This window comes from Hoplias malabaricus, chromosome 4 (assembly GCF_029633855.1).
Source record: "Hoplias malabaricus isolate fHopMal1 chromosome 4, fHopMal1.hap1, whole genome shotgun sequence".
Classification (NCBI taxonomy): Eukaryota; Metazoa; Chordata; class Actinopteri; order Characiformes; family Erythrinidae; genus Hoplias; species Hoplias malabaricus.
This window is the reverse complement of record NC_089803.1, coordinates 60,486,186-60,513,725: the sequence shown is the minus strand read 5'-3', so window position 1 is coordinate 60,513,725 and position 27,540 is coordinate 60,486,186. Positions and strand designations below refer to the sequence as shown.

The 27,540-nt window shown below is 37.2% G+C and overlaps 2 protein-coding genes across 3 annotated transcripts in view; one reads left to right on the top strand and one right to left on the bottom strand.

The window, feature by feature from the left end:
• Positions 1-3,534, top strand: part of iqsec3a (IQ motif and Sec7 domain ArfGEF 3a) — a 149,887-nt gene extending 146,353 nt beyond the window's left edge. The window contains exon 14 of one of the 2 annotated variants that reach the window (XM_066667077.1): positions 520-3,534. In XM_066667077.1, the coding sequence (XP_066523174.1) occupies positions 520-1,032 (513 nt within the window). In that variant the 3' untranslated portion in view covers positions 1,033-3,534. The remainder of the gene's footprint in view (positions 1-519) is intronic. The other variant, XM_066667075.1, reaches the window with a different exon arrangement.
• A 5,249-nt stretch (positions 3,535-8,783) lies between these two features.
• Positions 8,784-26,986, bottom strand: slc6a1l (solute carrier family 6 member 1, like). Its single transcript, XM_066667080.1, has 14 exons — positions 26,752-26,986; positions 23,675-23,806; positions 23,308-23,408; positions 20,004-20,113; positions 18,908-19,040; positions 18,282-18,416; positions 17,674-17,777; positions 17,348-17,472; positions 15,746-15,858; positions 14,986-15,117; positions 14,746-14,848; positions 14,385-14,485; positions 9,400-9,567; positions 8,784-8,882 (listed from the first exon to the last, which is right to left on the bottom strand). Exons 1-14 carry the CDS (start codon positions 26,984-26,986, stop codon positions 8,784-8,786), a joined length of 1,791 nt encoding a protein of 596 aa, XP_066523177.1.
• Positions 26,987-27,540: the final 554 nt, after the last annotated feature.

Below are 27,540 nucleotides of genomic sequence, written 5' to 3'. Positions count from 1 at the left end.
CAGGCTTATTGAACTGATCTGTGAAATGAAGGCATGCATTCAGATGTGTGTCTCCTGTGACGTCTGTAGCTGTACACCCCCCTTTCACCTGCCTCAGTGTTTAAACTCCTATTCTAACCTTCCCTACCCCACCCCCACCAACACCGCTCTGTCCCTCACACCCTCAGTGTAATAAGATGTTTCACATGCCCCTTGCCCCACCCCCTTGTGATGATAAAGTGGTTTCCAAGGGTGACACAGGGGCCCTCAGTGTCCTCTTAACAACCACCAGTATCTGGTACTGAATATACAGAGATTCACACAACTCTCTGCACCTTCTAAGTTACCCAAATTCAGATCTGTCCCACTCTTAGTGACGTGTCCCACCAACTCCCGTGATCCCACTCCCCTTAAGCCAAGTCCACCTCCCCACCTAACGCATGCCTGTTGTGATGTGATTTCACCAGAGGGCTAATGGCCGTAGAAAGAGGAAGGAGTCTTATAACATGTGATGCTGTCTCTGGCTGTTTTCTAAACTAGGTGTCAATTCACAACAGGCTTCAGACGTACCAGCTCAGCGCGGCGGCGTTAATGCAGCCGCAGACCCCCGAGAACGTGGGCCTCCTTAACCACCGGGGGGAGCTCTACCAGCAGCCCCAGCTAACACAACCCCAGAACCGGCCGCCACTGCGCTGCGTCAGCCCCTCGCCCTCGCACTCCCACCAGCCCGCCGCCGCCCTCAGCGAGCTGAGGCCCGAAACGCTCATCCAGTGCCAGCAGATCGTCAAGGTCATCGTCCTGGACAAGGGCGGCCACGGGCGAGTGGAGGCCTTCCTTAGCCACAGCCCGAGCCCCACCCACCACCAGCAGATCATCCAGTCTGTCGTCTCTACGCCTGTGCGCTCACCGGACGGACCCCCAAGAGACAAGGATGGCTCCCAGCCTCCACTACCTCCACCTCCTCCACCCTACAACCACCCACATCAGTACATACCCCCAGATCCCCGCCTAGCCCTGCAGAGGACCCCTAGTGGCTCTCGCAGCATAGTGTAGAATTTGAAGAAAAATCCTTATTACAAAAAATAATAATTATATGTAACTGACTTTGCTTTTCGCTTGACGTCACCGGTGTACATATGTAAACAGAAAGAGATATAATGAAAAAAAAGAGGGAAACCTGACATAGCTATATGCATATATTTAAGCTAACGAATTGAAAAAAAAAAGAACAAGTATCTACTTTTCAAACATGTCAAATAATAAATGAAGTGAAAAGATTTACTGTGTATTTTGAAAAAATAAACAACAAAAGAAGCAGAATATGTAGTTTTAACAAATTGCATTACCAGATTGATCTCTGGACAGAGTCTGTGAATAATTACTCGGAAGGAATTTGGAATCTCTCTGGCATTTTAGAGCTAGGTAAGAACAATGAGACCTAATTCCGGTGGCAGCCTGTCTACGAGTCAGCTCTGAAACCTTTTAGTCTTTTATTACTTATTACCTTACTGTAATAACCTTGTTGTATGTATGTGTGAGCATATGGCGGATGATGTACGTGCCAAAATGAGAACACCTTTCCACGATGAACCGTTGCACTCTCTGAAAGCTGAAAGAGCTTAGGGCTAGATTTGTGCTTATGCTATTTTTGTTTGTTTGTTTGTTTGACTGATTTTTTTTTTGTTGTTTTTTGGCTTCCCTCAAGGACTACAATGAAAAAGAACAAACAAACAGACAGTTGAAAAAAAATCCTTTTGACCTGCAATATATTTCGTCTGGAAATGTACAACCTTCTTGCCTCCGTAGTGAAACATGTGTTCTTTTGAAGTAACGACACCTAACGTTAATGGCTTGATATCTGAAAACCTTACCCTGATTTCTTCACTCGTTCGTATTTAGCAGGTGCGTATAGTTTGAGGATGACACAATCATGGCTCACTGCCAAACAAAGAGCCAATCACAGCCGGTTTTCTGGAGCACTTTGGAGCGGCTGTTATTCTCTTGCTCAGGAATCCTGGAACGTATATGAGACGACGACATCAAATTGGGTCTTCGTCGAGTCTGAACTTTATGTAGCATCTTCAGAACGCAAGAGGCATTCACACAGGACTTTTTATCCAGCTTCCCTTCCTTTTGGACCCATTGTATATCAGTTGGATGGTCTGTGATCCTAAAAGACAGATCTGATATGCAGACTCTAACTCACTCTCTCTATTTGTCCGTGTATCATATTCAGTACTCACATGGACATACATACCGTTAGTTTGTTCTCTTTCGTGTAACTCTTGACGACCTTTTGTTTGGCCTTTTTGAAAAACCAAGTGACACTTGAAACACCACAAGATGTGAGTTGCTGGCACAAAACACTTTAAACCTGAATGTTTGTCTGCTTTGCTCTCCTTTGAGCTGGATGGAAAAAATAATTAATCAATGGCTTTGTTTGTGTTTTGTTTCATTCCATGTATGTAAATATCACATTCAGAGTCTGACATCTTCCTTTTTTTTTTTTTTTGATGGGGTGGGTGGTCGAGTCTGGTAAATGTTAGCACTTCTTAAAGCCATCCTTATTTGAGGTAGGTCATCGTCTGCCTGGTCTGGAAGACAAGATGTGTTAATCATGAGAGCCATCAGTATGTGATGAATAATGTTCCTCTGAGCTCTTCTCTTGTGTTATCACGCCCGATGCTTTATTCATAATTATACTTTGGCTGTTCAGATCCCCTCCCCCAACTATCTGATCTCATATCATTTATTTCATTCCCCTTTTATTTCATTTCCATATTGGATAAAGACTGAAGCTGTTGGGAACCATTGTTAGGAGAGGCAAAAGAAGCCAATCTCTTTGAAGCTGGTGTGCAGTCAGAGTTGATTTAGGACTTGCCCAGGCTTGTTGACTGGACAGCAGTAAATTGACTATCCCATCTATTCCCAATCTCCCCTAGAACACATAGGCCTACCTCCCCAAAATAAACAAGATAGGCTACCTAGCTGACCTCTGTCTTTCATCAAGGACAACACCATCCTTCCTTATTCTCTTCCCAGATTGAATTTCAGGACATGACCTCAGAGATCTGAAATGCTTTTAAAAGACATCCCCTCACAGCCGTCAATGTGGGCTCCAAAGTTTCCTTTAACACCAAACGAATGAAATATTGAGTGAATGAGGTTCATTTTTCATTTTCCTTCTCCTAGTCCTACACACGCTCCCTCAGGGGGTTAACATGGGGTTCTCTGAGACCTCCTGATGAACTGTGAAACAAAGCGCTTGTCAAACGTGTGCAGTGCCTGAAACTTCAAACAAAATCTGATCTGTGCTAACAGAGTCCAGGCTCCTCAAACAAAGCTACAATGCTAATGCTAACTCTGGATTTCACTGCTGCTGAAAGGGCTAGCGCACTGAGTTTAAACTGCACTGACTTCTAAACCAGGTTGACATGTGTAATGAGGGGCTCGGTCATGGCTCTAAACCAACTGGTCACATTCTCCCGTTTGATTTGACCCTTTTTGTTCTCTGTCTATGCGTTAACTACATGCTATTAAAATGATTTCTGTCTATACTCTTAACCTTGAGCAGCTCACTTTTTTCTGGTTTGTTATATACAAAAAATGAGCTTTATCTAAGTAGTGTCATGAATATTATACACTACAGTCCCAGTTTTACAGTGTACATGTTTTGCATTTTTAATCTAGATTCAGATCAATGTTCATGTTGAATCAATAACCTTTTGGTTTACACAAGTTATCCTTTTTATTAAGCCCTCATTCCTTTTTTTTATTAATTTTAATGATTTGTTGATGTGCTGCTTGTCACACCTCTAGATTTGGATATTTAGTGTTTTATTTTAGATAAAAATAATACAAAAAAAAAGATTAGAGATACATCAGTTTCTCAAGGACACTTTGGGAGGGTAATTTTAATTATCATTATTTCACTTATTAACAGTAGGTTTTCTTTGCTGTATTAATCTTTATTTAGACCAGTGACCACACCGTAATTATACTGATAAGAAATTCCGTTTAATTAGACTTTGTGTATATTAGTATGCATCAAGTTGATAAACGCAATGATTCAGCTCTGTCACTGAACTGATTAAACTAGGCTGCCTCCAGGTAACTCTGCATTGACTGTGCACATTAAGAGTGGGAGGCCATATGTTTAAGAGCTTCAGCTCAGTGGTGAAAGATGAGTTTTGGTTTTAAAGAAATTTCTCTAATATCACTTAAGAATTTTATCTTCTAATTTTTTTAAACATATTAACTTCATCTGAGCCCTTTGTGACCTCAGTTGTAGTGCTGCCCCCCAGTGGACCAACAGACAAAAGTAAGAAACAAACATTTTCCTGGGCATTTTATTGCACTAATAGTGAGTGCAATTATGGTTCTGACACTAGTGTAGTGGATATGATGAATGTGTATTAATTTCTAATAAGAAATTTTGACTTTCTGAAGATGTGATTTTAAATACCCAAGCTTTTGCTAGTTTTCAGAGACATCTCTAACCAAGATCGTAAGGTGAGATAAACCTCCAGAGCAGGCCCGTAAAACCCCCTCCAAAGACCCTTTTTATGACTTAAGGACCCCCAGGGTCAAGGAAAGAATGCAGAGAGACACAGAGACTCAATCTTGATTGAAACCCACAATGCCCTCTTTAAAGGACACCTTTTTAAAGACTGTTAACTCTAAAAGACTCAAACATCCCAAAGTTCTTACATGGAAAACAAGTTGTATATGGGCACAACTGTTTGAAATTAATCATATTTTGACAATCAAAATAGGTGGAATCAATTTACATGTGTTTAAAGTCATTTTTGTTTATATGAATTTATGTAGAACCAAGGTAGTCACATACTATGTGTTTAGTTGGTTAATAATTATAAAGAAACATGGTTATCTTTTTCTTAATTATATTACTTTGTGTTAACATATAATCTTTTATATTGCAAAGTATTCACTCAGGGATGGTCAAGTCTTTGTCTTGTCAAGTGTCATAAATTCTATGTGATGCCACTCCCAAGGTACAGGAAACAGCCAATCAGGAGCAAGAAAAGCTCCAATTCTCCCTCATTGAGGACGAATCCGGTATTCGGGGCGGGTTTTCTAAACTCTAGTTAAAAACCTGTGGCGCCAAATGACACAAGCTTTTTCCAGCTTTTGAGCTTTGTAAGGTTTTTCGAACTTTTTGGGCTTCTGCCCCTTTTTCTCCGATGTTCGACTCTTCACTTGAAGGCTCCAGACACTTGGGGCGTTGTCTCTTTTAGCTTTTTCAAGGCTAAAAGAGTAAAATGACCTGAGTTTTGGAAATGACTCTGCAGGCGTCAGACTCATGGCTTTCTTAAACAGTCTTGGACCTTTAAAGCGTGGTCCAGATAGAAACTACAGATTAAGAAGAGCTATAGTTTAACGCTAGCAAAATTTCAACGCCACACCCAGAGCATGAAGGCAACCTTAGACCTCTGACCCTCCAAACGACGACAACGCCACGAAGAGGACTGCTGCACGCACCCTCAGAATGACCTTCTGAGATGTGGAAACCTGCACAGGAGAGACCTGCATGGACGTGCCTCTCTCTCTCTCTCACAAGGCAGCAGATCAGCGACGACGAAGAATCCCCACAGAGACCTTCAGAACACCACCAGCTTCGACGGCTGCGTCTGAAAGCCTCGGGAGAAAATGAACGCCCGCGGTTGCAACCTACAAGGCCCGCGTCTGCAATTCTCCAGGAAGTCGTGCCGGAAGGCACCGTCAGCGTCATGCTCCCCGTTCATCTCCGGATACGTAAGGTCACATGGTTTCATGTCTCTCATGGCTCATGGGTAGGTACTGAAAGTTTGCTGGGATAAACAATAGCCTTTCTTAGAACTTAGGACAATAATTATCATAGAGAAATTCCCTCACATATTAATCTCCCTGTTCCCTCATATATCGCGGTAATCCATTTTATTATATGAATGTCTAATCAATATTCATTATTTGATATTATTATTAATAAACCAGTTGTGTGATAAAACCAATCCTTGGTTATTTGTTTGTGTGTGCACCTTTCTTGTATGGAATTTTAACTTCTAGTTCAGATTCCATTTCAGAGTCAAGAACCCGAGGCGGGTCAATGAGCATAATTCATTAATAATAGTTAATTCAAGCTAATTCTGCTGTATAATATGTGAAGATGACCTATTTGTCTAAGTTAAAATTAAGACAGGTAAGGACACTACATATTAGTTAATGGCTCCCAAACATGGAGCTTAGCAAAATGAATTAAATAATTAATTATTAATTAAATAATAATGAATTATCATTGACTCCGCTATGTAGTGCAAATGCCACAGCAATGTGTGCATACTACTTCCACTACACTAGTTAATGACTTTTGTTTTTCTAGATTTCATGTGAACAAATCTATTGTCACCTAGCATTTACTGGATGAATTTCAAATTGTCATGCATGGGGTAGCACAGAGGTTCATAGGTTCTATCCTTGTCTTGATTGGGTCATCATCCACCATGTTTTTCTTGTGTCTGTTTGGATCTCCTCCAGGTGCTCCCATATTCTCACATAATTTCGAACTCTTGGTAGATTTACTGGCTCAGTGAAAGTGTTTACAAATGTAAGTTACTGAGTGAATGTGATGCCTATGGGCTAGTGCCCTGTCCAGAGTGTGTTCTGCCCTGTGCCCAATAACTCTGGGTAGGTTTGGAGTCATCGTGGCCCTGATCATAACTAAGTGGTGATACTGAGGATTAATTAATTAGTGTTTATTGTCCAGCTGACACCATTACACTTGATATATAATCTATAATATAATCTATCCCATATATTTTATCAAAGACACTTGTTGTTTTGACTCCAACAACTATATTTTAAGTACTGACATATAAAATATAATAGCTGCAAAAAACACTATATATATGTAGAATAGATCACTTACTTTTAAAATGAACAGCAATATTTTAAGAAAAGAATAATGTCTCCTTTAGAATCTGAGAAAAAAACTGTTTGTAGTGCTTTATTGTGCATTGCATGTTTTAAAGGATCAGCTATAAACACTCAAACAATATAACTATGCACTGTCTTGAGGCTTAATCTGTCCTTTTAACACCAAATTATGTACAAAATTGACATCTTAACTTACATTCTTTACAACATACTTAGAAGGTTGAATTTTAGATTTATACATTAATCAGTATTTATCACCAACTTCAAATCAAGAAGCCCTTTAACTACAAGCAAAGGTGGTGCTTACATCTGATACCTGAAATATATTTTTAAAAAATTGTTCTTTCCATCCTCCACCCACATAGGCATTTTCATAGCAACTGAACAATAAACTAAGCTAAACAAAACTAGTACAACTGCTAATACCGGTGGTAAATTTGTCACTATATTGCTGGCAGTCCTCCGAGAAAATCTTCAGGCTTTGTCTGAAAAAAATCACTTTTTCATTGCATTTGAATTGTGTTTATCTGGAGCTCCTGTCAGTACGTTCATTATTGAGTGTATCTGGAGTTGCTACCAACCAACATACTGTGAAACAAATCGATCAAGTCTGATTTTGTGGTATACCTAAGTCCGAAAACATGGCATAAAACCAGTTGTTCTGATTTTGTGTTGCATCTGCTGAGTGCAGATTCTTAAGAACTAACTCTGCCCCTCATCTGAGTATCTCCAGTCACAGCGTTAGATGTGTTTAAGATTAAACCAAGCCCAAGAAATACAATGAGCACTGAGAAGGGTGCTGATTAAATATTGTGAAAACAATCTCAGAGAAGGAACAAAGGGGAAATTACCAAAATCCGGGCTTCTATTCCTCATGCCTCACTCCTTCGCTCCTGTGCTAAATGGTAAAGTGGTGGTTCATTCACATTTAAAGGTGTAGGCACTGAAACTGCTTGTTCCGAACAGGGATGTTTAGACATTTTTTATCTGTATAAGTTTTACCAAAGAATGTCACAGGCCTTTAATTAAGAACACAGGGAACTATGTTAACTTTTGAAAAAGGGGTAGAATGTGTATTGTCTACTGTGGCCAAGAAGTTCCTGCTTTCACAGGAAAGGATCATCAACTAACATGTAATATAACAAATCATAAATAGTTGTTTTATTGTCACATGGGAGGTTGCTGGAATGGCATTAGTTGTGTAAAATGTGATTGCTATTAAAGGTCTGTTTATTATCTTTTGCTTCTTTTTAATTACATTTTAGTAAATTGATGTGCTTATTTTAAGTTGTGATATTTACCTTAATGTAAATGCTGCAGGATTGCTTTGTGTGGACTTTGCACTGAAGAGCAAATACAAAAAGTATTAAATGTAGCTTAATTAACCAGAGGGCACTGTAAAACTTGTCCAACCTTGCAGTAGTTTGTAGAAAATAATGTGGTTGTAGGTTGGTTGGTGGGTTGGTTGGTTTTTCTACTGAATCGTTTCCTATTCTGACGATAATGTGGCTGTTTCATGAGGCTGTGTATGTTCCAGATGTCAGGCAGAAATGTGCTAAGCTGTGTATAACTGATGACTTCAAGTCTTGCTGTGCAAAAACATGAACACTCCATCTATTACACGTGCATGGTGAGTATTTGACAGATGCCTCTCCAGCACAAACATACTTTACTGTCACAGAGAAATTGGTTCTTATATTTAAATCACTAGAAGTCCCCCATGTGTGTCCCAGTAAAGCTCTGCACTGAAAGAGATTGGGAAATAATCATGAGCGTCGGTGCACTTCAGTCTTTTTCTCTCAAGCTGTCAGTGCCAGGAAGCAGTGTACGTGCTGTACCATTGACCTTTGTACTCAGGGAAGGAAGCGTTGTCAGACGGAAGCTTCACCGATGTTTGTTTGATGTCCTGTGAAGTCCTTGTCCCCTGGAGGCTTAATCTCCTCAGTGGGTGTGGTCATTATGAACCAGCGCTATGGTGGACAGGGAACAAATCTGCATAATTAGCATTAATGTTGTGAAAATATGTTATCAGCATAATTATTTTTAAAAATGTGTGTTGATGAAGTACACTGCAATATGCAAATGTTTGGACACATTTGATCAGATAATTTATGTTTGTTTTATTTATATAATTTATATTATATAAATAATACATATATTATAAATATAATTTAACACATCTTCTACAGGGAACACACCATATCATATTTAAACATACCTAAAATAAAGACAATGCTTCTGGAACGACCACATTGTTGTTTTTTAAAATAAAGAGTAATTGTACAGTAAGTGGTGCAAGGGGGTGTTCTCTGTTGAGGATGTCTTTACTTACTTTTACTCAAAAAATCATTGGATCAAGCATGCCCAAAATGATAAACCAGATCTAGGACAACATATGAGAGTGACTCAGATCTGAATTGAGGTCAGAGAAAAATCGGGATGAGTGTGTCCTTAAATTGACAGTCCAGAGTGTAAAGTAAGTCTTGCCTGGCGTAAGCTGCCCTTAGTGCTGAGGAACATGTACAGCATGTATCCTGGGATAAGGACCATGGAGGAGAGAGCCATAAGCCAACCAACTCCCTGTCCCCATGCTGGATACACATACTTCCCCAGAGTCAGGGGGGTCATCTCTATCGCACTGAAGGTGAAAACACCCTACACACAACAAAAAACACACACGCACAGACTTACTGATTTATCAGATTAATCAGTGCTCTGATGGATGGATGGATAGACAAAAAGATGGATGATAGATGGTTGGCTGGCTAGATGGTAGATGACAGATAGAAGTTTGATAGATGGATGTGGTGTGCTAATTTACTTGTAGGTTTTTTAAGTAAATAAGCACAAAACAATGATTTCCAGTGACTGAACCTTATTTTGTAAATATAAACACATTAAGAGTTTGAAGCATATGAATTTGAGTAGAGGCAACATAACTGAACATTTCACAGAATATTCAAGACATATTTAGTTTGTGAGAAAACTCTCAAATAGTTCAAAAACTGTTAAATCCAATATATATATATATATATATATATATATATATATATATATATTATGGCAAGCCAAACAGGAAATATTTAATGAATTTTGATATATATAGAATGAAAGTTGATATATATAGAATGAACTTTGATATATATAGAATGAACGCTGATATATATAGAATGAACACTGATATATATAGAATGAACTTTGATATATATAGAATGAACGCTGATATATATAGAATGAACGCTGATATATATAGAATGAAAGTTGATATATATAGAATGAACGCTGATATATATAGTGTCACATCTTGACACTTTCTGCTTTGTTTTCGTCGTTGTTTTTTGTCATTTGTAGTTTCGCGCTGTTCACGTATTGTTGTCTCGCTCATTTCTCTTGCCCTATAGTTGTCGTAGTATTTATTTCTCTAGCTCGTTTCTCGTTTTCTCGTTCTGTCTCCTGCCTGTTTCATGCCCCATTCCTATATTGTTGTTTCGTGCTCTTTCCCATGTTTATTAGTAATGTTAGTTCGTGTTTCTACTCCAATTCGTTTGTTTTGTCATCTTTATTAAACTGTCCGTGTTATAGCGAGTGTGTCCGCCCTCCGTGAATCTACTCTTCACACCACCCTGACATATAGAATGAAAGCTGATATATATAGAATGAACTTTGATATATATAGAATGAAAGTTGATATATATAGAATGAACTTTGATATATATAGAATGAAAGTTGATATATATAGAATGAACTTTGATATATATAGAATGAACGCTGATATATATAGAATGAAAGTTGATATATATAGAATGAACTTTGATATATATAGAATAAAAGCTGATATATATAGAATGAACGCTGATATATATAGAATGAAAGTTGATATATATAGAATGAACTTTGATATATATAGAATGAACTTTGATATATATAGAATGAAAGTTGATATATATAGAATGAAAGTTGATATATATAGAATGAACTTTGATATATATAGAATGAACTTTGATATATATAGAATGAACGCTGATATATATATAGAATGAAAGTTGATATATATAGAATGAACTTTGATATATATAGAATAAAAGCTGATATATATAGAATGAACGCTGATATATATAGAATGAAAGTTGATATATATAGAATGAACTTTGATATATATAGAATGAACTTTGATATATATAGAATGAACGCTGATATATATAGAATGAAAGTTGATATATATAGAATGAACTTTGATATATATAGAATGAACTTTGATATATATAGAATGAACGCTGATATATATATAGAATGAAAGTTGATATATATATAGAATGAACTTTGATATATATAGAATGAAAGTTGATATATATAGAATGAACTTTGATATATATAGAATGAACGCTGATATATATGGAATGAACGCTGATATATATAGAATGAAAGCTGATATATATAGAATGAACTTTGGTATATATAGAATGAACGCTGATATATATAGAATGAACACTGTTATATATAGAATGAAAGCTGACATACAGGGGTTGGACAATGAAACTAAAACACCTGGTTTTAGACAACAATAATGCATTAGTGTGGTGTAGGGCCTCCTTTTGTGGCCAATACAGCAGCAATTTGTCTTGAGAAAGTCCTGTACAATGGTCAGATGGATTTTAAGCCATTCTTCTTGCAGGATAGTGGCCAGGTCACTACGTGATGCTGGTGGAGGAAAACGTTTCCTGACTCGCTCCTCCAAAACACCCCAAAGTGGCTCAATAATATTTAGATCTGGTGACTGTGCAGGCTATGGGAGATGTTCAACTTCACTTTCGTGTTCATCAAACCAATCTTTCACCAGTCTTGCTGTGTGTATTCGTGCATTGTCATCCTGATACACGGCACCGCCTTCAGGACACAATGTTTGAACCATTGAATGCACATGGTCCTCCAGAATGGTTCGGAAGTCCTTGGCCATGATCATTCTATATATATCAGCGTTCATTATATATCCCCCATACTCAAATAGCGGCCTCCTGGCCTTTTTAGGCCCATTGGTCATCTATTTCTGGCACGAGAGCTGTTTTGAAAAGTTTTTTTTTTTTTTTATTATGATTTTTTTTTTCAATCGCGCTGTCCGCTCTTATTTTGAAATCGCACACCGCGAGGCTGGTGATTGCCTCCATGGCAACAATAAACAGATAGCAGTAAAGCCTTCGGAAACGAGACAGTCAAAGTTCATTCTATATATATCAGCGTTCATTCTATATATATATCAGCGTTCATTCTATATATATCAAAGTTCATTCTATATATATCAAAGTTCATTCTATATATATCAACTTTCATTCTATATATATCAAAGTTCATTCTATATATATCAACTTTCATTCTATATATATATCAGCGTTCATTCTATATATATATCAGCGTTCATTCTATATATATCAAAGTTCATTCTATATATATCAAAGTTCATTCTATATATATCAACTTTCATTCTATATATATCAAAGTTCATTCTATATATATCAACTTTCATTCTATATATATATCAGCGTTCATTCTATATATATATCAAAGTTCATTCTATATATATCAAAGTTCATTCTATATATATCAACTTTCATTCTATATATATCAGCGTTCATTCTATATATATCAACTTTCATTCTATATATATATCAGCGTTCATTCTATATATATATCAAAGTTCATTCTATATATATCAAAGTTCATTCTATATATATCAACTTTCATTCTATATATATCAGCTTTCATTCTATATATATATCAAAGTTCATTCTATATATATCAAAGTTCATTCTATATATATCAACTTTCATTCTATATATATCAAAGTTCATTCTATATATATCAACTTTCATTCTATATATATATCAACTTTCATTCTATATATATCAAAGTTCATTCTATATATATCAAAGTTCATTCTATATATATCAACTTTCATTCTATATATATCAAAGTTCATTCTATATATATCAGCTTTCATTCTATATATATCAAAATTCATTCTATATATATCAACTTTCATTCTATATATATCAGCGTTCATTCTATATATATCAAAGTTCATTCCATATATATCAAAGTTCATTCTATATATATCAACTTTCATTCTATATATATATCAACTTTCATTCTATATATATGAAAGTTCATTCTATATATATCAAAGTTCATTCTATATATATCAACTTTCATTCTATATATATCAAAGTTCATTCTATATATATCAGCGTTCATTATATATATATCAACTTTCATTCTATATATATCAAAGTTCATTAAATATTTCCTGTTTGGCTTGCCATAATATGTATATATATATATATATATATATATATATATATATATATATATATATATATATATATATATATATATTACATAATCTAGTGTTCATAACGTTGTAAAAAGCTGGAGGGAAACCAATGAAATCTCTGTCTGTGTAGGGCAACACAGTTGAGGCCTTTGAGCCTTCAGATGGAATGGCATGAGAAACTGTAATGCTACAGTGATTAAAAATAGCCAAATGGATTTAGGACCATTTTAGAAATCCATTGACACATAACACAGCCCACAGATACATTAAGAAATTCAGCCTATACCTCTATTACAAACGGGGAAAGCCACACCTCAATTCTATATGAAAATACTAATGAGTTCTATGAGCCCAAGTTCATCTCAGATGATCCAACAGACAAAAGAAATGTGTGCTGAGGAGTCCATATTTCAGCCTGTTTTCATAAAGAATGGATGTCATATTTTCTGTGCTGTTAATGAAGAGTACCATCCAGAGTTTTATCAGCGAAAAGTGCCAAAGCCAACATCTCTCATACAACGGGGGTGCAATGTAACCATGGCATGAGCTGCATATGTGAGACGTTTCCATGGTGAAAGTTGGGATGTTAGTGAGACAAAGTTTTCCTGGGAAGTCCCTGGTTATTTCAGCAAACCAATGCCAAGCATTGTTCAGTACATGCTATAACAACATGGCTCATAGACATACTGGAGAGTTTGCAACTATGCAGAGAAAATGCAACTATGGACTGTTGAACAGCTGAAGTTGTATCAAACAGGAGTGCACAAAATTGATTTGTAAAACTATGACCATTGGTAACTCTAATTCCCAAATGATTAAACTATGTAATTCTTGTTTTATTGCATATTATAAAATATCCCAAATTGTCTGGGAATAGATAGATGAACTGTTAAATTCTCTGATGATTAAACAGAGGGACGGAGGACTGAATAGATGGTGGATGGTCTGATAAATTAATAGATGGACTGGAAGATGGAGAGATGGGTGATGGAGGAATGGGTGATGGAGGGATATATTGTCCAATAAAACAATAGGAATTAATGTTTAGATGGTTGAGTGGGTGGGAGGATGGATAGATAAATGGATTGATGAGTGCTAGGATGGATATATGAACAGAGTGTACCCAGAGTATATATATTTCCCATACCAGACAGATGAGAGGAGTGAAGTAGAGCCAGCAGAGTCTCCACCAATCGCACGGCCGGTATCCAATCATCTCCTCAATGTTATTGTAGAATTTATCTGCCCCTACAGTTGAGAGAAAAAGAGAGTGTGAGTAACTGACTGTGTTTCCACTGACTAGCAAAGCCTTTGTAATAACTACTGACACTTGTATAATAAGCCTTGAATATTTAGAAAGCTTTAGGTGTAGTTTATCTCTGAAACATGTCCTGAAAAATGACTTTTTTATACATGAATTCTCACAGGTATTTGACAGGTATTTTGAAATCGAAGCGTGATCTCTAACATTTTCACAGTGAAAAGGGAATGAACAGTGAGACTTGTACCATAAAGCCAGGCTATAGCAATTGTCTCAAAGAAGACCAGGAAGAGCAGGCACATCCCACTGGCTGAGTAATAGTCAAAGAGCTTAAAAACATAGAGACCTCCCTGAAAGAAAGAATATTCTGAATGAAAACACACACACATGCACACACACACAAACAACTCTTCGTTTTTCAATGAAAGTCAAAATTATAATTCAATCTGTTATGTATAATGGAGCATCCTGTTGGTCCATCACTCACCTGTGTGATGTTGGACAAGCCAATGATGAAGGATATAATACAGACTATGAGAATGAAGACTTTTTTCCTCTTCCTCAGGATGGTGGGGTACTCATCTATCAAAGCTGTGATGAAACCTTCCACTGTACAGAACTGTGAGAACAGAACATTCACTTACTGGAGTTTGTATACAATGACATTTAATCCAGCAATATATTTAAAGGATTTCACCATAGTTAAGACATGGGTAATTGCAGAAAAGTTAGTTTCGATGCCACAGATTAATTGAAATAACCCATTTGTCTGCTTTATATAAAAATTTCAAAATTGATGCACTCCTTGTACAAGATCCATAGAAATAGGAAATTAAATAAGAACATGAACATGCAGTGATATAGCCCTGGCCTGTGGAGAACTGGGATCTGTCTATGGACCACCATCTAATAAATTTGGGATGACATTCATAAAATTGGAATGGGGTTTCTGATCCAGAACTGGCCAAAACTAATAATTAATGTCAGTAACAGCTCTTGTGGCTTAATACCATCAATTTCTCACAGCAATGTTAACTTCCAACATCTAGCATTAATCTTTAGCAGAAGTGTAGACTGCATTACTACAACAAAAGGAAGATCCATGACTTAAAAATATAATTGTTGGATTGGCTGATGTGTGATTCAGTACTTTTGTATTTTGCGTGTGTGTGTGTGTGTGTGTGTGTGTGTGTGTGTGTGCGCGCGCATTTGTGTGTGTGTGTTTAGTGTTTTTATACTCATCTTACTTGGCTGTCCAGTCCCAGCATCAAAAGCATGGAGAAAAACAGAATAGCCCACAGGGAGGACATGGGCAGCTGAGTGACTGCCTGCGGATAGGCAAGAAATGCCAAACCTGGGCCTAAGGTTTAAAATAACAGCAAACTCACTCTCAGTACAGAAGTGACCATCACTCTTGGTGTTTACAAATGAGCAAGTAAAATAATGTAATATAAGAAAAGTCAGATTTAGTGTGAAAGGTCCAGCTTGTAGTAAACAAGCTTGACTGAGCTCATTGATGTCTGAATTAATTGAACAAATCCATTTTATTCAGTGTGGAAAAAGCCTTTTGTTCCAAGCCTTAGAGGATAGATCACATTTCCAGACCTTCATGGCTCCTGTAATAACAATTACTTCTTTTTACACCTTAGTACATAAATTCACCGGGGAGATTTTTAAGGTTATAATATGTAATACCATGTCCCTGTCATAACTCAATATTTCAGTTCACCTTCAGCAAAACTTACCTTAGGGGAATGGTATTACAGGCCATATGTTTCAAAAGGAGACAGGCTTTACATGTAGAAAATGTTAGAACAAACAAACAATTTATTTTTTTCTTTTTCTTCTTAATAAAAAAAATTGTCCAAATTAAAAGATCAAAAGAAATGACTTGGGATAGGGTTAGGGTTATCTATGATTTTCTTTTTTATTCTGGAGTTCAAATAACGCTGTTATAATTTTAGTCAATGATTATTTCAGCGCAATATTTTTTTACAAAATGGACCATATTAGCTTATACCAGCCTTTCTGTAACTGATAATCAGTTTATCATTCATTCATTGTCTGTAACCACTCATCCAGTTCAGGGTCGAGGCGGGAACCCACCGGAAAAATACTGGGCACAAGGCAGGAATACACCCTGGAGTGGGGGGGACGACACACACACATTCACACCAATGGACGCCAATTTTTTTGTGTAGCCAATCCTCAAACTCTTCACAGACAGTCACCAAAACTATGTGTTTAAAACATATGTAGGATGCACGGTGGTGCAGCAGGTAGTGTCACAGTCACACAACTTCAGGGACCTGGGTTCAAGTCCTGCTCTGGGTGACTATCTGTGAGAAGTTTGTTTGTGTTCTCCCTGTGTCCGCAAGGTTTCATCAAGGTGCTCCAATTTCCTCCCAGGGTCCAAAAGCACACGTTATTAGGTGGATTGGTGAAACAAAAGTGTCCATAGGTGTGAATGAATGTGTGTGTGTGTGTTTCGCCCTGTGAAGGACTGGCGCCCCCTCCAGGGTGTGTTCCTGCCTTGCACCCAATGATTCCGGGTAGGTTCCGGACCCACCGCGACCCTGATTTGGATAAGACAGAATGAATGAATGAAAATATTACAACTATATTCATCATCATCATCATCATCTTCTTCTTCTTCTTTGCTGCTTAATCCATTTCTGGGTCATGTTACAATGTGAATTTTTTTTTTCAATACATTGCAACTGTATTTTCAAACAAAATAAATAGTTTTGTTGTCAACAGCCAACATCCACTGAAAACAATCATAAAATATGAAGTTATTATTCTGGTGGGTACGTGTGTGCATGGTTGGACACTATAGAGTCTTGTACCTGAGGCAGCTAGCTCCTGAATGGATTTTTTGGTAATGTGAGACATGAATCCTACAATTGAGAATATCACGATCCCGGCGAACATGCTGGTGAAGGAGTTTATACAGCACACAATCACAGCATCTCTGAAATGTGAAGAAGTCCCAGAGTTAATATGCAGCATAGTTCTATTCTCATAACTTCATGTCCAAGACACTTTAGGTGTGTGGCTTTAAGATGACTGCAGTTGAATTATAACACTAAAATATGTAGACATCAAGGTAGACATTACTGTTTCCTCTGAAATATCTCTGTATTGACTGGAGGTAGGATGGAACGAGACGTACCTGTAGACATTGTTATTAAAAGGATTGTAGCTGCCCAGAGCAATCAGAGAACCCAAACCCAGACCATAAGAGAAGAAGATTTGAGTGGCAGCATCCAACCACACCTAAAAAACATACGATAGTGTTTCTGTTATTTCAGACCTCCTATGTATATACACACAGTTATATTCTGCTGCTCCTGCTAGGTATATGAATATAACTGATGCATTATTTAAGGTGGAACAGCAAATTCAAATAACAAGCTGTTTAAGAAGAAGTATCCCGTATCTTTTTGTTTTGGGCCCAGTGTTCAGCACTGTGCAGTGTATTGTGCTCTATTTGTGAGTGAAGTACATTGTTTTGTAATGGTGCAAATAGCTACACTTTTTTTTGTTATTCTTTACAGAAAATGAAAAAGAAAAACCTTATATTTATCTGTTTGTTTGTTTTGGCAGCAGATTAATGCTCTGCTTAGACGTTATTTCCTGTAGTGGGAGTCCTGCTGTATATTTGCAGCATATGGTGTGGTGAAATGTTTACTCCATTGTTAGTCATTTCACACTGATCTCTACTGAGACACGTTATAATATGTGCTTAAAGAAAAAAAAAAAAGAAAAGAAAAACTCTACCTCTGATTTCATCAGTTTTTTGAAGTCAGGGGTGATATAGAAAAGGACACCGTCTTTAGCTCCGGGGAGAGTAACCCCTCGGAAAAACAGGATTACGAGCATGAAGTAAGGGTAAGTGGCAGAGAAATACACCACCTGAGTGAGAGAGAGAGAGAGAGAGAGAGAGAGAGAGAGAGAGAGAGAGAGAGAGAGAAAGCAGTTTAACAGACAGTATAATTCAGATCTTAGATATGCTAGGAAAATGACTTGTCCATCACAGGTTAATGATCATGTTTAATTGGTGATATTCATCAAGGCCATGCACCATTGGTGAGGTAATTTAATCCACATATACACTTCACATTAAAATCCAATTATCCTCTGACAACAGATAGAGGGAGTGAATTTCTGCCTGAACCATCTTATACATTAATGCTTGGTGGGCTGCAGAGCCTTTAGATTAACCTCAGTGTTTACACAGATGCAGTGACAAGTAATGTTTACTTCATATATACAAACTATAGGCAACACAATTACTGATGTATTGACATTACGTAAAGGAAGAGTGATATAGAGAGACAGAGTGAGAGAAGTGTAAATGTAGAAACAAGTCCATATGTTTGCATAGGAATCTGATGCCGTGACACCTTGCCAGTCCACTCCACCCCTTTCCAGATTGAGAAGTAAACCAGAACCCAGGCAAGAGCCAAAGTCCCTGCCAGGGGCCAACGCAGCTCCCCTGGCTCATCTAGACCATCGGTCAGCTGGTGCATGTTCCTCCTGGAGGGACACACACAACCAGGACACACACCTCAGAGATCAAGAAACAGATACTTTTAAACTCAGGTACACAACACTCAGTGTCACAACACACAGTTGTGTTTAACCTCATGAGACCCATCACTGAAGAGACCTACATAACCGTTGCACGGCTTTGGTTTAGTGTTTTTGTTTTTGTTGATTCTGTGTCTAATATATTAGCCCTTGACCCCAAGCCATTGCTGAGTACAATTTACTGTTTAAACAATGAAGCTGACACATTAGCTGGACTCATTTTTTACATCATTAAGAAGCATTGCATGCCTGTGGTATTTCCAGATTCTATACAAGATGTAGGTATAATTTAAAAATGTCTGCAAAATAATATATTACAGGTTTTTTGTAATATAAATAAAAAGTGTTCTCTGCTAAAGCCTAAAGTATTGAAAACACTTGACAAAATCCAGTGCTCTGTCTTTCTTCATTCTTTGTTGGTTTATCTTTCTTGTTTACTTGCAGTTTCAGGTCTCACTGTTTTGTTTTTGTTTTGGTTTTCTTTCATTGTTGTTGTTGCTATGGTTTCCAGTCCCAGGTGTTTATGTATGGTCATTTCTGGCTAATGTGTCTGTCTAAGCCTTCTTATTACAGTGTACATTTCATTAGCTTTACAATTCATTTTTTCTATTTTGTTACCTAGTTAAATCTGTTAACATGATTGTTTGTTACATTGTGGAAACACTAAACCTTTTTAGGTTTGTGGTTACATGATCAGTCCCATTAAAGGATTAGAGACATATGAGACTGGCCACTGGCTGAACAATAAATATGAAACCTTGTAACACTCAACATGTTGTTTTATCAGCCACAAGCAGGAAATAAAAACCTTTGTCATTACAGATTTGTCTGATGTATTTGGTTTTACTCAGAGGGCATTTTAGAACCTGTTGTAACTTCTTCACAGTGATATGATCAGATTTCACTCACTCCCAGAACTCTGTTACAGCACTGCTCAAGTTGGTGGTGTCCATAAGGCTGTAGTTAGAGAAACAGTTCTCTGTGTTCCAGGGGTTTTCACAGGTCTGCCATGGTAACTCCTGCAACAAACAAATAGAAAAAGATAATTGTTTATATTATTTTTATTGTTAGGGCGGCATGGTGGCACAGCAGGTAGTGTCACAGTCATACAGTTCCAGGGACCTGTGAGGATTTTGATGTGTTCTCCCTGTGTCTGCGTGGGTTTCCTCCCATGGTCCGTAGGTGTGAGTGAATGTGTGTGTAGCCCTGTGTAGGACTGGCGCCCCCTCCAGGGTGTATTCCCACTTTGCGCCCAATGATTCTAGGTAGGCTCTGGAGCCACTGCGACCCTGAACTGGATAAGCGGTTACAGATAATGAATGAATTATTATTATTATTATTATTATTATTATTATTATTATTATTATTATTATTGTTGTTTTTGTTTATTATTAATTTATATAACTTATCATGCATTATCTAATAACCAAATCATTCCCAAACAGACCAAAAGATCACATAGGACAGTGGTTCTCAAACTTTAGACCAAGTACTACTGATTATCAAACCAAAACCTCCAAGTACCACCTATGATTTTTACCACATAATTATGTGTGCCCCTGGTTCTTCCTCTGTTCCAGGGGCATAAGGCAAAATCTTGCTTGAGTTTAGGTAAGGTTTCTGTTGCTTTTTATTAACTTGGAATTTGCATGCTTAACACAAAATTATCTAAAATATTTGCAAAAATTTACAAAGAGAATACAAATAGCTAGTCTTAAACTGAATGTTTTAAACACAATTATACATTTATGAGAACATTTAACGTATGGGCCATAAGAGTTTTAAAAGAACAAAAAAAAAAAACAAGAGGCCAGTTTTATATCAGTTATGTGCTTTAACAGGTTACAGGTGAAAACAGCGCGGCGGGGGCTTGGGGCAGATCATAGCTGCTCTCTCCGTTTTCCTTCGGCCATGTTTTTCTTAAGCTGAGTGTTTTCTTCTCTTCTATTCTGTAAGTTATTCTCTGTTTTTGTCTCTGGATTGAGTCCTTCTGGTCTTCGGAGTATTTCTCAGGCTTGGTCTCAGTTTTTCCCGTTTTTTGCTTTGCCCATTTTATAATATAATACAAATTGCTCACGTCTGTCTCTATCCTTTGCTTACGTCCAGTAAGCAACTGAAACTGGGCTTACTTTACATGGGTTTCTCAAAAAAATCTGGGGGGTTGAGTTCCCTCTCTGGAAAAGAAACCGGAGGAACGCTAACCCCTCACCCGCCGTTCCCTTACAGACGTAATCAACTACAGTGTATGCGTAGCGCGTTGTATTTTTCTACAAGACTAATTAATTTCATTGGGGCATAATTATGAAAACTCTGAAACGTTATGTAATAAACACAGAAAAATTTAGATTTTCAGTTATGAATATATTCCTTAATTAAGTAGTACATTTTTCAGCACCTGAAACTACAGATACTGGAAGCCTGTGCAAGCATTTCTCTTGCGGTGTTGCTATCAGTGTGTAAAGAGTGGGAGAAGAGGGTTGCATTGACAATCCAACACAATGGGCAGCACTTTGAACACATTTTATAAGTGGTCAGAAACTTGTAAATAACTCATGAAATAATAAAGTTACGTTAAAACCACCAAAAACACCATTGTTTTTATTCTGAATTTCCCAATAGGTTTGATGTGTCACATGACCCTCTTCCCATTGAAAAAACAAAAATTGGATCCAAAATGGCTGACTTCAAAATGGCCGCCATGGTCACCACCCATTTTGAAATGTTTTCCCCCTCCCATATACTAATGTGCCACAAACAGGAAGTTAATATCACCAACCATTCCCATTTTATTAAGGTGTTTCCGTATAAATGGCCCACCCTGTATTTTGAAACTTTCTCTTGTTGTTGTTCTAACAACAACGGTAAGATCTCATGTTAGTCATATTTTTGGGTAGTTGAAATGTTACAATTATTTGTAAATGAGTGATGTCTCACAATATAATAGTGTGAATAAAGAAACAAGGTCCATTTCAGATGTAGTCTAAGTCCATTAGAGTGGCATAAACAAAATGGCCTTTACAGGACTGAGCCTGAGGCCCACTGAGCTGGAGAAGAGATAAAACAACAGAGGAAGTGAAAAGATGAACACTGAGAGAAAGCTGTCAAAAATAGACAGAGCTGCTACTGTACATAGACTGTGTTAAAAAATAAATAAATAAAAAGAATAAAGTGGAGAAACAGTCCAAATAAGTGCTATTGAAGCATGTTTAAAAGTCCAGAGCCTGTGTTCTGCTGTGAAAAAGGGAAAGAGTTTTATTCCCATGACACAGAGAGCACTACTCTGCACAAAAACACCCAGACCCTGATTATTTCTCCAGTGGCTTTTAAAGTGCACTCTATAGCTGAGATGGACACAAAGAGCCAGGTCACGAGGAGGGTGGGCAGAGGGGGAAACAGCAAAAAAAGAAAAAAAAAAACAAAGATGGAGGGAGCTTCATGAAAAGAACAGTGACTGCTGGATATCAGGACTGTTAATCCCTTCTACATCATCCCTTCAGCTCATTCACATTTGAGTAAATGAACCAATAAATGACTGAAGGAGTGGCCACATTTAAAATGCAGGGATGAGTGTTGAGGAAAACTATTTGAAGCAGGACGTATTGGAAGCTGTTCATTAAATGAAGCTGAAATCAGCCTGAAAAAAAGGTACGGTAAAGGTAGATCATTGGTCACTAATGGTACAAACAGCCTAAATGTACCTTTAAAGGTACAACAGTGTTTAAAAGTCCAGTTGTGTTCCTTAAAAGTACATTGCATTCTCTTCTCCAGAAGGAGAGGTGAATATATGTAAGTTTTCATTATAGAACTGTGTCAAATAAGACAACATAATAAAAGTCCTGAAGATTAAATGGAGTGTATGAAATCAACACAATTTAAAAATCTACCATGATAGGTTACATATTAAAGGTACAAATATGTACCCTTGTGGGTACCACCACAGAGACAGCAAAAGTTACCACCACAGTGACAAATTTTCTGACAGTGTAGGACACACTAAATTTATGCTTTAAACTGGTGATCTTTATGTATCATCAATTACATTTGTGCATTACTGGAGGTCTTTTATGTTAATATTAATAATAATGACAATAAATAACATTATAAGTTGTACTAACACATGTCAGTTTCTTGTTACATACATTTGAGCATGATGTCACAGGTAACGTTAAGGATGAATGAACAGGTGCTGATGTATGAACGGTGCAGGTCTTACTGATCTGAAGGAATTGAACAGGTAATAGAGTGCCCAGGCGATGATGATGATGTAATAAATGTTGAGCCAGAAGGACAAAACAGCAGCAGCCAGACCAACACCTAAGAGACGAGACAGAGAGAGAGAGAGAGAGAGAGAGAGAGAGAGAGAGAGGGAGAGAGAGAGAGATTGTATAGCATTGCCTATTATCTTGCATGTTTGTCAGCACTGTGTGTAGACAGACGGGAGAAGAGAATTCTCCTGAAATGGTTTACAGAGAGTGCAGTACAATTGGTAATTATGACATGTTCAGGTTATTACATTAGGCATATTCAATATTGTCTGATCAAAAGAAATGTGTGTGGGTGTGTGTGTGTGTGTTTGATACCTTTCATCATGGGTATAAGTTTCCACACTCCCAGTCCTCCCACTGAAGTGTACTGACCAAGTGCCGTCTCCAGCAGGAACAGAGGAATTCCAGCAAATATCAGTGTGGTGAAATAGGGAATCAGAAATGCTCCTGGAATAATAATAATAATAATAATAATAATAATAATAACAATAATTATCTTTCCAGTCAGTTAAATGTGGGTGTAAAAAAGTCTCCACTCATTATTTATTTACTCTTAGAAGCCTAACTGACAGATAAGATGTCTTGTTCACTGGGCCAAGTGATATCTAGTCATCTAAACAGATGCTACATTGATCAGAAGTCTAACATGTCACATAACAAACAGTATTTTATTTGGTGTACTAAATGACATTCACTACCATACTGAATTTTGTTCCCTACAATAGTTTACTGCATAGTGACTAATGTAGGTAATAGTGAGTAGGGGCAAATTCAAACAAACCTCAGGTTACATATGAGGAAAGCATGTTAGGGTGAACCCTCTGAGAACACACAAATATTGCACTGTAGCCTTTAAAGTTAGTTTAAAAATAAATAAATAAATAAAAATCTGGCCAATTTTTAACCAGACTGAAATAGCACAAATGATGCAGTACTGTACACAACAAAACTTGATACTCAGCAGGACAAACTTTTTACAATGTGGTCAAATGTGATAGAAAAATTCCATCGCTTGTGCTTTTGGTGGTGGATCGCCCAATCTCCCCAGCCACAAACCACACGTGAGAGGCACAGTAGTCAACTACTAGAGATAATATAGCTAAACACACACAAATTCACCACAAAATGCATTTAACGTATTGTAGTCTTCATAGGTGTATACATGTAATTGCATTTGTTTTTGTGACAACACAACAGGCTGTTTAAGAACGTAAAATTCCAAATATAAATTGTATAGATTGGAGAATGTTTATAACTTAATATAATTTTACACAATACAAAGCTCTATAATTACTTATAAATCTTGTACCTTTTATTGAAGCATGTGAAATATCTACACAGTATATAACACCGCTGAACAGTTTGCAAACACACCTTAAAATTACTAAATCAACTTCTTTAAGGTAAATCCATTATGGAAAGTGAGCCTAAGATCCACAAGCCCTATGCCAAATGCAAACAACCCTAAAATGAAGTATGGTTCAGGACATTTGGCATGAGCTGAAGTGGTGTTATAAACTAATCATCCAAAATTCATACTTTCCCTCACATGGTTATGTGGCTGACTGCAACGAAATTATCACTGAATCTACCTTTGAATACTCTTGACTTCAGAAATAATAATGGAGAAAGTGTATAATGTGTACATTATGTGTTGTACAAAGTGTTGTAAAATAATTACAAACAAGTTAAAAAGGAAATCACACCCATCAATGTTCTCATGTTCCAAGAAGAAAAGAGTAAATTGTACAGCACCTTGTCCTACCCATTCCTGGAGGCGAATAGTTATTGAACTACTGTGTCAAAGATTTGCAGTTTAACAGAAATCAATCAGTCAGTGCAGTGTAAAGATCGGTTGCCTGAGCTATAGAGACATGGCACTGAGCCTGATGAAGAAGGACATGTGTAGGACAATGAGAGACACCTGACAGTAAATCAGGAATTAATTATTCATTCCCTAACCTTACTGACCTTACATTGAACTGTGGAACTCACTCTGAAGTAAAGGGTAAAAAATCACTCTTGGTGGATTAACTGGGACCAATTGTGTTGGTCCTAAAATTAGAATTCAGTAGGCTGCTCCTAGGTTTATGCCATTTATTCCAGACCAAGTTCTACCCCAATTCAGTTTAATTAATTGTTTTTTAACAGTGAACCTGTAATAGTTTACATAACGAAGACATTTGTATAGATTTGAGAAAATCTCAGCTCAATTTTTCACTTGTCAGTGTCACTTGCCACCTGCAGCCAAACTGCTGCAACAAATCACCTTTTCCTATGGGAATTGAGTCATTTTGTCACCTAGTGTGAACAGATGATAGATGGTGAAATGCTGTTTGTCCATTCAACCTAAAAAAAATTTGACTTAATGTGCTAACCAGCAAATGATCTGGAATTACTCAAATCAAATATACTTCCAGAGTTGAATATCATGAAAAATGATTTGTTTTTTGAGCTGTTCTAAAAACATGAATATTTTGTAATATATGTAATACCAGTTACGGCTCTGTTGAATAAACTTTAAAATGAAGTGTATTGTATTATTACAGTCACTTTACAAAACAAAGTGATAATCCTACTTGTGAATATCAGGAAACCTGTGTCAGGGAATGGCCATGCTTTTCCCAAGTAACCATTCAAGCACTGCTCTTTATTTTCTCTAACACTTTGCCACTCAGCATTTTTCATTTTACTTCATTAAGTGAAACCCAGAAGAAATCAAAGAAATCGACAAAAAAGTGACAGGTTTACACCAAGAAAAGCAGTAAATCTAAAGTGTTTAAGATGCTAATGGGCTGTTACATCAGCTAACATGCTAACATTTCTATTGTATATAGATCTTTACCTGTTTATTTATTTTATCTGTAATTTAGAGGTAGTAAGCTGTAAACTGTAAGAGTTTAAGTCTGTACTTCACTACAACTATGAAAGAAACTGTAACATGAAGTTGAACAATTTAGCTTTATTTGCTGCATCCAGAGCATAGTGGCCAAGAAAGTGTAATGGCCTAAGAATCCATTAAAAATATATGCAGATATGCAGCAGACTTCATTTGAAACACTTTAAATTGATAACTGAACATGAATTTGCTTTGCCAATTTACCTGGTAAATGTGAGGCAGTATTTTAAAAAATTTGTAAGCAAAATTAACATGTTACAATTTCCAGTACAGAGTTGGAAACAACTGATCTAATTCATGTCACGGTCTTGGTAAAACTCTGAACTGGCTTAGTTGAATTCAGTGTGCAGAGCAAGGGAAAGAGTAAACTGTGCAGTGCAAAAGGGTAATACATCTGGGATTTGGAGAGCCTATGCTAGATCAATGTACAAGCGCCTCCAATCCCTCCTGCATATTGCTTGAGGCAACATATCCATCTTCTGCCGCTTCTTACCGCCTCCATTCTTGCCACACAGGTAAGGAAACCGCCAGACATTCCCCAGGCCGATGGCATATCCAATGCAAGACAGCAAGAAGTCGAACTTGCCCTTCCAGGTTCCCCGGTCAGGAAGATCTGACTTTTCTTCTGCAGTAGGGGTCAAGCTGTGGTTTATTTCCTCAAACGGAACGGCCTGCTTGACCTCTGAGGGTGAGTTAAGGTCCACCGTGCTCTGCCCAGTCTTCCCCATGACAGGACCACGGTCCAGTTATTGTCCTCTAGGGTTTACCGTCCTATAGGGTGTACCAGTTCTGTGCTAGAACAACACTGACTCTTCACTCTTATCTGCTGTAATATCTGTTAGTAGATGGTTTTCCAATCATTCAGCTAAAAAAAGAAAAATGAGAAGAATTTGTCCAAGGTCAATTGTCAGAACGTATGAAATCCCTATGTGCATGCTGTAAAATTCATATATTTACATTTACATTTACATTTACTGCTTAGCGTTCAGACAGAATGTGTATCCTAGCTAGTACAAATAGGTTGGGGTTCAAATTCCCTCTGAGCTCAGAGGCTTTTCAGAACAAAGGCCAGTGCTGATACCTAGAAATAATAAATGTTATGTGTATAATCCCAAAGAACTGAAGGTTTCTAATTTCCATATACAAAGGTTATTCTACAGTACCTAACCTCTCCTTGCCGAGCACAAGGAACCAAAGCAGCTTCTTGGACATCAAAAAAATGTTTCACCAATTTGTCGGTATTGTCATGCATTGAACAACCCTCATTTCTAGTAATGCAATT